A 13,744-nucleotide genomic window follows, 5' to 3' on the forward strand; every position below is an offset into this window, starting at 1 on the left:
TTCCTCTTAATTTCCACAGGTATATTTGAGTATGTGATTCATTCTTTTCTCCGATTTTTATCTCATCAACTTTGCTAATATTAAGAAATCATCAATTCAAATTAAATTGTTTTCATAATTCAGCAGTGTTCACAGTGAAAAATCTATTTATTTAAAGGAATATAAGGAATACTCCACCTAAAAGTGATATATTGTTTTTATGTTACATACCTCATGAACTTGTAATGGTTGCCGAGAAGAATTTTTATTGTCATGTTTTCATGCAAATTGAAGAGAAATAATTTTATGATATAACAGCTGTGATGGACGACCGGCTATGGACTCCGGTCTCCACCCCCAGGCTGCTAGGAGGAGCCCTCCGGACAGCATATTCGTGCCCCGAGTTCCAGCAGGGCCTCATGGACTTTGTAGTGTTGTGACACAGCCCTGCTGGATACCTTGGGGGCCACCAGGAGTCGCTGTAGGGGGGCTAGTGGGCTCTTGTATGCCCTATAACCCGGGAGTGCATCAGCATCACGTGTACGGAAGAAACGACGTGCTCCCAGGGTGAAGAAAAGGACTGTTTGCCCTGACCCGGAAGGAAAACGGACTTGTGGGTTTGGCCAGGAACCATTTCCGGGTCAGGGTGTATAAAAGGATTGTGGGAAGCCCAGAACACTGAGCTGAGCTGGGAGGTAGGGTGGCAAAGTGTCTGGGCGAGGAGGATTGGTTTATTGAATAGTTTATTGATTTATGAATAGTGTGGTGGAAAGGGTGCTTGGTGCACTGTATAATAATAATAAAAATATTAGTTATACTTTTACCTCGTGTTCAGAGTGGTACCTGAGGGTTCAAGAGGTGGACAAAAGCCTTAACTGCTACACAGCACTCAATTAACTTGTTGATTTGGTGGGCCTTTCTTGAAGTGATGTTACCAGCCCAGCACACCACAGCATAAAAAATCACACTGGCCATCACAGACTTGTAGGAGAGGTGAAGGATGTCACTTCCCACATTAAAGGAACATAGTCCCCTAAGGAAAAAGTGTCTTTTGTACCCTTTCTGATATAGCTCTGTGTTCTGAAACCAGTCCAACCTCTCATTAATGTAGACCTCCAAGTACTTGTAGATGTGGACAACCTCTACATTCATTCCTTGAATAGCGACCAGACATAGAGGTTCTTTGGTCTTGTTGATGTTAAGATGCTGACTGTTCTCTCTGAGTCCTTGAGTCTCACAAACTGTGGTCTGCCTTACAGATAGTCCATTATCCACAGCACCACAGGCTCATCCACCTGCATATCTCCGAGTTTACCCCTTAACAGGGATAGCTGGATGGTATTGAAGGCACAGGAGAAATCCAAAAACACAATCCTCACAGTGCTGCCAGCTTTGTCCAGGTGAAAATAAGCATTGTGGAGTAGATATTATTGCATCTTCCATTCCAATCTTTATCCGATAGGCAAACTGCAGTGGGTCTAGGTGGTCTACCACAAGAGGACTTGTATAGTCCATGACCAGTCTCTCAAAGGTCTTCATGATATGAGACATAAGTGTCACTGGTCTGTACTCATTAGGTGAAGAGAAACCTGTCTTCTTTGGAACAGGAACAATGCAGGATGTTTTCCAGAGCAGTGGCAGTTTCTGAAGCCTTAGGAACAAACTGAACAGGTGACAGAGGACACCACAAAGTTGGTCAGCATAGGCCTTAAGAACTCAAGGAGTGACTCCATCTGGTCCCACAGCTTTTCTTGTGTGTAGCTTCCACATGTGTCTACTTATTTGGTCTTCAGTTATGGATACACCACACTGATGGTCAGAGATGGGCTTGTCACTGGCCATTCCAGTTGACGTGGTAGGAGTTGTTGATGTAGTTGGGATGGTGTGGGGAGACTAGTCATTAAAAGAAGGTGGCAGCGGGAGGGAAAATCTATTAAAATTGTTTCAGAGTGTTAGCTTTGTCCACTTTCCCTTCTAGCACCTGAGCCCTGGATTACTTAAGTCCAGTAATTATTCCCAGTCCATTCCAGACATCCTTCATGTTATTCTAAGAGAGTTTGTTTTCTGTTTTTGCTTTGTAAGAATCCTTTCCTTCACTCAGCTTTTTCTTTAGTATATGCTATACATCCTTCAGAGCCTCTTTGTCACCAGATTTGAATGTTCACTTTTTCTTCTTCAGAGACCGTTTGGCTTCTTAGTAATTCAGAGCTTGTTGTTTGGATTTGTGTGTTAAAAAGTTCAAGGGGAGATGCTATAGATCAGGGGTAGGCAACGTCGGTCCTGGAGTGCCACAGTATGTGCAGGTTTTTGTTCCAACCCAGTTCCTTAACGAGAACTCAATTATTGCTGATGAAGCACATATTGCTTAAGTGACATTTTAATGCTTCATTTTAGTGGTCTCGCTTGTTAAGGTTCTCCAACCTTAATTGCTTATTTCAATTTTAAACTGCTGCATTCAGTGTTTTAATTGCTCCTTATTAGCAATAAGATGTAAAAGACAAAGCAGTCAGCAGTTCTCCAGCTAGCTTTTTTCCAATTACATCTGTGTGTGTTCATCATGCACGGTTTGATTTAATAAAACACTTAATAGAAAAATGTGACAGACTGAAAATGATCTGTTTTAGGCTTCAAATCATTTGGATGATATCCTTGGAAAGGAAAAAAATCTACGATATAAAAGCCTTACATTGCACAGACTAACAAGCCATAAAATTAAATAAGGTCTGAGATTGGCAATGATTGGTTTCTAATTAAGCAATTGGGTTGAATGAAAACCTGTAGCCACTGCGGCTCACCAGGACCGACATTGCCTACCCCTGTTTTACATCTTATTGCTAATAAGGAGCAATTAAAACACTGAATGCAGCAGTTTAAGATTGAAATCTAAAATGAAGCATTAAAATGTCACTTAAGCAATATGTGCTTCATCAGCAATAATTGAGTTCTCGTTAAGGAACTGGGTTGGAACAAAAACCTGCACATACTGTGGCACTCCAGGACCGACGTTGCCTACCCCTGCTATAGATGACAAAAACAGAGTAATGAAAGCAAGATAAAGTGTGAGCTGAATGTTATCTACTCATATTAATAGGGTAATTTGTTTAGAGAATAATGCCCATTAATGGTTTATGAAGAAACGTCAGTAACATTTTGAAGACTGGTGCCTTAACGGGTACAGTATATTTAAGGGCATGATGGGTCTTTCCATTTCTTGGGATAATGCAGATATGTAAAAGTGGGCCAGTCATGTAGGTCCATGTGAAGAGTTAATCCTTTACAGTATTTGGTTGATTGTTAGGATAGGGTTAATCTTCCTTGAGTAGTCTTAATCATTTTCAGAAACTGAATGAATATGCATATAGTCCAGGACCAGTCTCTCAAAGGTCTTCATGATGTGCGAAGTAAGTGCTACTGGTCTGTAGTCATTTTTTGAAGAACATTCAAACTGTTGCTGAAAGACAGCAAAATTGGTTTAATCCTTAATCATGTTACATAGGAAATACATTTTGCACATCTCACATAGTTGCTAATATTCCCTATTAAGAGAGTGGTTTTGCCACTTTCTGCCTTTTTTTATGTGTTATATTGTATTAATCCCCAAGGAGAAATTGTCTTTTTATATGATCTTTAGAGGTCAGGGTGCAGGGTCAGCCGTTGTACAGAGCCCCTGGAGAAATTTTCAGGTCAAGGGCCTGATGGAGTAGGATCCCTTCTGGCAGTAACCGGGCTTGAACCAGGAATTAAACACTCACTTGTCATTTTTAGCAGTGGTCTTGGCTTCTGGAGGGTCATGTTAGCTGCAGGCTTTTGTTTAAGTTAATTTCAAATTGAGAGGTCAATGATTGTTGCTAATGGAACATTGTAATTTCTCCTCTCTCATGTCCCCTTTTATTCTTAAACTGGTGTCTTCATATACTTGAATTGCTTCTGCTTTTTCTAAGGTAGCATTAGTTAAAAAAATGATGGAAAAATATGGTAACACACAGCTAACTCTCTCCCATCTGTATCATTAACATCATCATCTCAGTAAAATCTTCGGAAATCAATAACAGAATAAAAGGGATGATCTAAAAAGTAACGACTGATCTGCCCCAGGCCAGAAAACTTTTTTCAATGACTTCAGGAAAACAAACTTTACAATGCTAGATACTATGTGTGATATGTAAGAATTCCGCAATATGAAATGAAGGAATTCAAAGGTTCTCAGCATCCCTAGAAATTGAAATGTTTCAAAGTACCACCATTTTTATTGGTCTTCAGTTGTCAAGTACTGAATTCTTGTTAGGTAAAAATAAAGGTGATATTTTTGTATTGGACCCAAATTATTCATTTTTGGGCATTTTAACAAGGTATTAGAGATTTTAAACAGTGTTTCTGTGTATGTGTGTGTTTCCAATTTTCTTCTGTCGACCTAATATATTAATGAATATTATATATGGAATTAAAGCTGGAATGCTTAAAATTCCCATACTTATCATAGTTTGAATTTTTGTGTGGCAAGGAAGGGGGATATTTTTGGCATTAAGGGGTTTCGGTGTAGGGTTTTTAAGAACTATCTAACTTCTAAAAACTATATTTCTAAAAGTGAACATTCCCGAAGGCAAGTTACAATTAATTTCAAGGCTCAAAATCTAGGGACAGGGACTGTTCTTAAAACCCCTTTGCTCCCAGGTACCGCCAGGATCAACATTTTGGGTTCTAAAGTAGTCTGTTTCTGACAAAGGGGGATATGTGTGGAAAATTTTGTTGATTGGACCAAGGGTGTGGAATTGTATAAATAACATCTACATATACACCCCACATTGAGCTTTATAGATTATATGATCAAAAACGTCTATCTGATTTAACTTAGCAAGTGCTCCTACTAAATTTATGCACCTACAGTTTCTGTCTATTAAATAAGAAATAAGCACTGCTTAAAACCAATACATGTGCTGTACTAAAAAATCACAGTATTATGTCATTGCCATGTGAATTATTGAATACCAAAAAAACTAAGTATATTTTCATACTTTTACAGACACTTTTCAAATCAAGTTTATTAGACGGTCACTTTGTCGGGTTTATGACTTCTGCTGTTGTGAGACTGCATCAGTGTGTGAAGAAGACATTAGCTCAGAGAGAGTAATATTTAATAGACATGTGAAATTAATACAAATTTCAAATGTCCTAAACTGCTAATGCTTTAATTCTCAAAATCTTTCCCTCATTTTTGTAGATATATCATAACTTGAAGGCTACCTTGGTGAATAAGATATGTATTAATAAATTAAACTTGTGAATTATTATTTTAGAATTCTTGTAAAAGATCCTTTGTTCTGTAGTTTTTAAGCTGCCTTACATGATGGATCATGCTTTCTATTATTTATTCCTGTGTACTAATCCAGAATGTGCCACTGAATTGGACAACACTAATTAATTCACTCCAGTAACATCCAGATATGTGTCGTTTGTGGTTGCACCCCATTTGGCACATTTTAGTGGTTATTGTAATAAACATTAGTTTGATTTCAAAAGCCCTACAAACAACACAAATGTAGTATTTGCAGATTTCAGTTCAGTAATTAGGAATTTTGTTTTAGTAGCCCCACTAACTTAGTGCCTCTGTGATTATGCGATTCCATTAACATTAAATTGTGCTTCAAAAATTTATGAGCTGAGCCATAATAATGCTTCTGAAATCTAGATGTTTTGAGACACTTAATACATTTTATCTTGGAATGAACATATGGAGAAGCTGATGCCATCACTGTTGTAGGTGGACACATTCAAGTGTGGCGCTCCATCCAACCATGCCTGCCTTGCGCCTTGTGCTGCTAGGATTGGCACCCGCTCCCAGGGATCCTGAATTTTATATCCTGGTTATAAAATGGGTGGGTGATTGGACACACAGCTTCAGCCATGTTCATTTCCATCAGAGAATTGATGCCTCAGTACTATGTGCACGGTTCTATATTAAAAGGCGACTAATCTGGCCATTGTTTCACCTCCATCAGTTAAATATGCAACACTGCAAGTTAAAACGGCTGCAATTGATAGCTGATTGGTCACATCGTCTCACTCTCAGACACAAGCATGAACTTGATATGTTTTTTTTTCTGAACCAATTCCATAAACAGATAAAACTGTTAATAATCAAAACCTTTTGCCTTGGAAATGTATCAGGATTTCTGTTTTTTTAATTTCTGCACATTCATGTACCACACTGAAACTCCAGGTTGAGAACCCCAGTATAATGTTTCATTTGTGGCTAGATTTGGCTTTTAATTAAGGATTTCAAAAAATTGAATCTGCGACATCTGCAATAGAATTTGATTGGAGTACAATATTTAAAAAATAAATAAGAGATGGTGACCTATAAATAAGCATGTTAGTTTTCTTGTAGCATTGACTTGTTTTTTCACTGATTATCTGCAAATTGTCCTCATTTCAAGAACCTCAGACATATTCTGAATATTTAGTTTAGTTTTGCAGTAATGTTTTCAAACTGTACGTTTTTGTAAAGTGTTTTTTTTCTGCATCCTTGGTATTTGTTCTGGGTAAACATGTGGGGCCTCACCTAGGACAATGTAGATCAGGGGTGGGCAAAGTCATTCATGGAGGGCCACAGTGGCTGCAGGTGCTTGTTCCAATCCAATTTTCGTTGTCTCACTTATTAAGATTTTGAACCCTTATTGCTTATTTCAGTCTTAAACAGCTGTAGTCTTGGTTTTTAATTGCTCCTTATAAGCAATCAGATGCAAATGACAAAAGAAAACCGCATTTCTCCATTTAGCTTGTTTCCGTTTACACCTTTGTGTATTTATCATGCTCTATTGAGTTTAATTAAATACTTGGAAGGAAAGTGAAGAGAAAAAAGTGAAGGACTGAGAATTATTCATCTGCTTCAGACTTCAGATCAGTTGGATGATATCTTTAGAAAGGAAATAAAAATCTAAGATATGATAATGACCTGACATGGCAGAGTTAAAGCACAAACAAGACATGAAATTTAATTATTGGCAAGGATTGTTTTCCAATTAAGCAACTGGGTTGGATCAGATACTTGCAGCCACTGCAGCCCTTCAGGATTGACTTTGCCCACCCCTGATGTAGATCAATATATAATTCAAAAACATTACAAGCCTTCCATCTTTGTTATGTATGTGCTCTTCTGTGTGTCTGTGTTTGTTTCATCACACTGTGTGAAGTATACGTAGCAACTTTAAATACTTATCAAATTACATAGTCATTATTTTCCTTACAGTTCTTGTATAGATGTGTCATCTCAAATACAACAGAATAAATACTGCACCTAATGTTACAAAGAGCAAATTCTTGTTTTAAAATGTAGTTGTTTGTGAAGGACAAATTGCCACTTTAGCAACTCCAAACTTAGAGAACTGTATGCTGAAGTGACAGCGTCCACTGCCAGTTTCCAGATTTTTTTAGTTGTTGCCTTCATTTACACAATCTTAGAGAGTCAGAAGCAGTCAGTGGTGTGCTCCCATGAAGCCAGCCACATAATGTAACATACCAAGTCACTGATGCCAACTAGTATGACTTGCTCCAGAAAAATCTTTGATATTGTCTTTAGTCGTAGGGGTGAACTTACGTGCTTGAGAGCTGACAGCCTGTGAATGCTAATCTAGAAGTACAATTCATATAATGCAGCAAAGTTGAATAAGGAGCGCAGATATTTTGGACCTCACAAGCAGAAGAGAAGCTTTTCTGTCTGATAACTCATCTTTTTACATACCATGATAGAATGGGGAAAAAAAAATGGCTGAAATTGCGGCAGAACGTGTCGTACCTTTTAACCTCTCGTACAATACCAGAGCCATCAGGCAGTGGCTGTCACAAAGAGAGTCGAGCACAACCGTGCTGAAAGGTCAGCACTCAGTCACTATGCCCAGCAATGTTCAGTTATTTAAATTGAAATAGCCTGGTGACAAGGTCAGCGAGTGATGTCAGTAAGTCTGACGAATTCACTACATAGTAGTCATGTAAAGCAACATCAGCTTAAGCTGCTTCTCTAACAAGCTTTTGTTGTTGACTTTTTTTATGTGCCTTTAACTCACTTGAACTGACTGAAGTATATTTGAAAGGCATAGGCCAATAAATGGTGTTGTATTTAATGTAAATAGGGGTGGAAAAAAAACAAAACAAAAAGCCTTTACATAAGCAGTCGGGATAAGATTATATAGGGCCCTGAAAAGCTGGAAAACCCACAGTAAAAAGCAAATCTGTGAATAAAAGACTGTAAAACTTCTGAAATGTTTGTTATGTAACAGGCTGCTTTCCACTTTTCCAGAAGACTGTTATAGAGATTAGTAGTCAAACATGACCACTCTGAGCACCTGCTTTAATGAAAACTCCACTCCATGACTCAGTTTAGCAAAAGCAGTGTTTTTTTTGGGTATTTGATATATTACACCTTTTTTATCAATTTTATTACAATAGATACCTGTATATTCAGAATTACCATACACTGCATTATTTCATCTTGGTCTGATAGAATTCATGTGTTGCTTTTTAATGTGATTCAAAATGAAATACTTGGGTGATGGCAGCTGTGAGAACTGACAGTAATAGCACAGTATTCTGAAAGGCAAAAAAAAGAGTTTTGTACATTCCATTTAATAATTGAGCCAATGGGTTCTAAGGCAGTACAGGCATTATTTAAAAGAAGTAAATTAGAAGTAAGCCATAATTATGTTGTCATTGCAACAGTTGAAACAGTTGGTTGGCTGCCATATTAGTTAAAGCATTTATGTAATTTGCAGTTACTTACTGGCACCGTTGTTGAAGCCTTGGAAAAAACACTCGGCAAAACAGAACTTTTAACATTCACCCAAAAAACAGTGAAGTTCTGAACAAAAGTGACCCTGAAAAGAGAAACACATCATATTTACCTCGTATAGGGTGCAGTTTTTAACATACGTATCAACGACAATCAGTGAGTTACAGAGCCAATTTTCTTTTAAAATGGCTAAACAGCAAAAATTGTTTGTTTACTTTTTATTCTTTTCTAAAGTGACAGGGATAAACTGTTTTGCTGTATTTGTGCAATCTTGGGACACATTAATATCCAATAACTAGGGGGCTCTTTCCCCTTGCTCGCTTCGCTCGCCAAGCCCCGTGCAGGCGCTATGCGCTAGCCACTTCGCGGCTCTGCTGCTTGTGTATGGGGAAGCAGATGTGCAATTTAAACAGATTGTTATTTTCAAGGGAATTGTTACATATGCATAATAGACCTAATTATTTTACATTACAGCGAGTAATTAACCATAGTAAAAAATAGTAAAACATAATGAATTGAAAGAAAATTATGTTTCATGTTGCGTTAGAGGTATTCATTGTGTTATACGTTTTCTTTCTGTTTGGCTTTGAAATTAACACGCAATTACTTTTTAAACTTATACTTTACTGTAAAACTTCAGTAAAAATAATATTTGGAATTAACTTATCGTCAATATCACTTTGAATTTTGATTCTGGTGTTTGGAGTTACATCGTGACAATGCAGCATATGACTGCCCATGAGTAAATATCGTTTCTTTCTCTCTAATAAATAAACCAACTTTTTTGAACATTTATCCCTGTGATTTGTTAATTATAGCAAAAGCTGTTCTAACAGGAAACTGTGAATGTTTTAATAAATTGACATATCAAGATCTCCTTTGGTGTCTAATGTTTTCCGCAGAAGATGTACTACATTACCTTTCTTGTCACCTGTTAAAATTTTACATGTCAGAATTGTTCAACCAATTTTGAATACAACTAATCTTGTCCTATTGCATAGCCCATCATTCATACATACATTACTCAATAACATTACAATACATCCTTCTTACAATAGTAATTTGGCCAGTGGAAGACCGGACGGTGTTAACAGTTGTAGATATTCTATGGGATATTGTAAGTTGATGTTTTCATCTTCTGCATAATCACCACCAACTGTTTAAGCATAGTCTATTGATACACATTTAACCAATTTGCTGTTTAACTGATCGATAATTTTTGCTATAATTCGTTTGACTTCATGGTTTCTCTGTGCTAGGATTGCCCGTGTACTCATTTCTTCTGTTGATAACCCTTCAGGATGAAATTCTTCATTAAGATTTGGACATAATAAGTCTTCTTTTATTGGGAACTTAAAGTGAGGAAAACATAAAAAATTATAAGAGCTGAGAGCGCAGGAACTGTGTCTGAAAAAAGCATTCACAAGAATGAGAAGTGAGAGGACCGTGGGCTTGGGCCATTAACCATAAATGGTTGAGAGAAGAGCGGGACTTGAAAAAATCTCATGGAAATAGTCTTGTCTTGTCTTGTCTCAAGATTTTCTTTTATAATAGAGAGGCATTCTTGCATTGAAAAACGGACGTATATGGTGTAATAGAATGGACGCCTTGTGGCACTATGGCCCACCATTTTCCCCGAAAGACAGACGTTCTGGACACAGGCTTAAAGCACTAAGAAGACTTTTAATCTTTTTTCTTCTTCTGTAATAGTGCATTCAAAGCACCACAGCCACACTAAGCACAACAGTAAAGTCATATTAATTCCTAATGTCTCCTCCACACCTCCCAGCAAGCTCTGTCCTACTACCTCTCAACTCCAGCTCGCTTGCTGGGTCTCCCACAGTATAGTCCTTGACCTGGAAGTGCTTCTGTCCTTCCGCCCACATGACTTGCTCGCACTTCCGGGTCAGATGGAGAACTGGCTTTTTCCTTCAACCCGGAAGTACTTCAGGGCTCCCGTCCTCGTGACTTAGGAGTACTTCCGGGCTATGGATGAGGCATGGCTACTCCAGTCCTGACACAGCTCCTCCTAGCAGCACCCACAGCACCCAACAGGGCTGAGAAACCACACTCCAAGTCCCAGGATGCCCTGCGGGAATCCGGGGCACTGTTACACTCCAGGGGAGCTGCCATCTAGCGTTTTGGGGGAAGCAGTGTCCTGGAAAAGCTGCCTTCCCCATCCTTTCATCTCAAGGGCGTCCTGGCCAGGATGAGCTGCTGGCCGTCTGCCACAATGGTTAAGTTTAAGCATTTGTTAAACTGTGGACCCATATATCATTCAGCCCCATTGTAAAGTGCTAGAGCAGACAAAATGTATAAAATAAAGATTCACTTTAGCATACAATTTCATATAGAAAATTAATATATGCAATCTTTGTGAAGAAAAATCTTTGACTTCAAATTTAATTTATACAGAGTATACAGTAAACTTACATTTTGATATAACCACAGTGAGTGTGATACTTTGGGTGGATTGTCCTATTTGGCCAAATTCTCAAAGTCACAGAGGTAATACTCACCAGTGTCTCATCATGGGTTTTAAAGCAAAACACTTATTCAGCTAGTACTGTATATATAATTATATGATACACTAAATGTAATACCCTCATACTGAAACCTCACATTGATTACTAATCAAAAATGTCTGTCTTCCCGGATCAAGTCTATTTTTTTATTGAATTTATTAAAAGCAAGCAACATTCCATAAAAATAAGTCAAAGTTAACAAAACTAAATTTAATTCAACCTCCACCCAAAAGAAAAAGAGGAAGGCCAACAGACAGAGTAAAACTTTTAAGAGTAGAAAAAAAGGAGGAGAATCATTTCCCCAATATAAAAGCTTATTCTAAAATGTTATTGATTAGATTTTGCCAGGTTTTAAAAATGTTTTGAACAGATCCTTTAAGTGAGAATTAGATTTTTCCAAATTCAAATAGTATATAACATCAGTTTCCCACTGACATAAAAGAGGGGGGCAAAGATTCTTCCAGTTCAGCAAGATAAGTCTACATGCCAATAGTGAAGTAAAGGCAATTACAGTTTGTTTGTCATTCTCCACTATAAGCCCATCTGGGAGTACGCCAAACACAGCTGTTAATGGATTAAGAGCGATTGTGACACCAAGGCTGTCTGATAGGCATTTAAAAATTTTGGCCCAGAATGATGTTAATTTGGTGCATGCCCAAAACGTGACCCAGTGAGGCTAGAGCTCGATTATAATGTTCGCAGGATGGATCTTGCCCTGGAAACATTTTGTACAATTTTAGATGAGATAAATGTGCTCAATAAAAGATTTTAAGTTGAATAATTGTATGCTTTGCAAATATGGAGCTAGAATTAACTCTGTGCGTGCCTGCCTTCCATTCCTTTTCTGAAATGTTGAGTAAGAATAAGAGTAAGGCTTTGTGTTTACTTGTGATGTTTACCCCTAGATATTTAAAATGGTCTGCGATGATAAAAGGGAACATGTCCAATCTAATGTTGTGTGCTTGAGAGTTCACTCGCAAAAGCACACTTTTATTCAAATTAATTTTGAGACGAGATATCTTTGAAATTCTGTTAGTGCTATTAGGACCACAGAGCACATTATTTTGTGGATCTGATATATATAGTACATATCATCTGCATATAGTGATATTTTCTGTTCAAGTCCTACTCTGATAATCCCCTTTATCTCTGAAGCATTTCGAAAGTAAGCAGCCAATGGCTCAATGGCAATTGCAAATATCAGTGGTGACAGGGGACATCCTTGTGTAGTACCGCATTCTAGTTTGAAGTAATCTGAAATAATGTTGTTAATAAAAACTTAAGCTTCTGCACTAGTATACAGTAGTTTGATCCATGCACATATGTTTGGGCCAAACTCAAATTTGTGCAATGTGGTGAATAGGTAGTCACATTCAACCATATTGAAAGCTTTTTCTGCATCCAGAGATAATAAGATCTCCAAGGTGTTAGACATTATGGGTGAAAATATTACATTAAACAGGTGTCAATGATTGGAAGCTAAGTGTCTGTCTTTAATAAATCCGGTTTGGTCCAGTGATATGTGACGATGCGGGTTCAGCTCCGTGCTCCCATCCACTGTTAAGGAGCCCTTGAACCCAACACCATCGGTAATGTCACCGATGAGCTAAACAGTGAGGCAACAACATTAGAGCAAGGGGATGATTCAAATGTGCAAAAGTGCTTTTATTCAAAGTAAATCAAAACAACAACAAAGTGTTCAAATAAATAGTGCAGTAGTGCATTCAAAAGTCATCAAATAAATAATCCTTAAAAAATGTGGAGCTTAAAATCAATAAATAGAAAAAACAATCCTTTAAAGGCAGAGGTTAAGACGTTGTGCAGGAAGCTGTCTTTTTAAAATCCGATGCATCCTTCTACTACTGCTGGTGGCTCCCCTGTTTCACCCAAATAGGTCCCGCAACAGAGGAGTCACCCTAGCTGCAGCTGACCTGCTCTGCCTACTTTGGCTGTTCAGTTTTGCCTTACCGATCCCTGGCTCTGGCAAGCTCCTCCAAACAGTGACTTGGGATCCCCCAACGACCAGGGCTCACACGCTGGGGAATCCACGTCCCAAGTCCCGACTCCCGCTGCCTTCCGCTGAGAGTTTTTCGCCTTCCGGTCACTCCCGTCCTTCATAAAAAAACTCAGCGGGAGCGACCACTACTTCTGCTCCTCAGGTGTCGACCAAACACCCAAGCACCCTGTTCAGCTGCAATGTGAGCCTGCCTGCACTCGCTCGCTCACTCTTCTGCACCGTCTTTCTCTGTCTTTCTCCATTGCTTCCTGCAACCTTCGTTCTTTCTCTTGCCTTCTTTTTTTCTTTCTTGTTCATCCATTTCTTTCTCTCTTCCTAGCCGACTCGCGCTTCTATAAATGCCGAGAGGACATGGCAGCTGCAGCACATTAGCAGTCTCAGGAACAATCACGATTGTGGGCAGTCCCTCACCTGTGCACTTAGGTGAGAAACGCCCACACC

The 13,744-nt window shown here is 38.4% G+C and overlaps 1 protein-coding gene across 1 annotated transcript in view; it reads right to left on the minus strand.

Moving 5' to 3' along the window:
• Positions 1 to 8,427: 8,427 nt before the first annotated feature.
• Positions 8,428 to 13,744, minus strand: part of LOC114658517 (putative ferric-chelate reductase 1) — a 51,188-nt gene continuing 45,871 nt past the window's right edge. The window contains exons 4-5 of the mRNA XM_051933204.1: positions 8,753 to 8,846; positions 8,428 to 8,562 (exon numbers count right to left, since the gene is read on the minus strand). Coding sequence (XP_051789164.1) covers positions 8,494 to 8,562; positions 8,753 to 8,846 — 163 coding nt within the window. The 3' untranslated portion in view covers positions 8,428 to 8,493. The remainder of the gene's footprint in view (positions 8,563 to 8,752; positions 8,847 to 13,744) is intronic.

This window comes from Erpetoichthys calabaricus, chromosome 10 (genome assembly GCF_900747795.2).
Source record: "Erpetoichthys calabaricus chromosome 10, fErpCal1.3, whole genome shotgun sequence".
NCBI classification, from domain to species: Eukaryota; Metazoa; Chordata; class Cladistia; order Polypteriformes; family Polypteridae; genus Erpetoichthys; species Erpetoichthys calabaricus.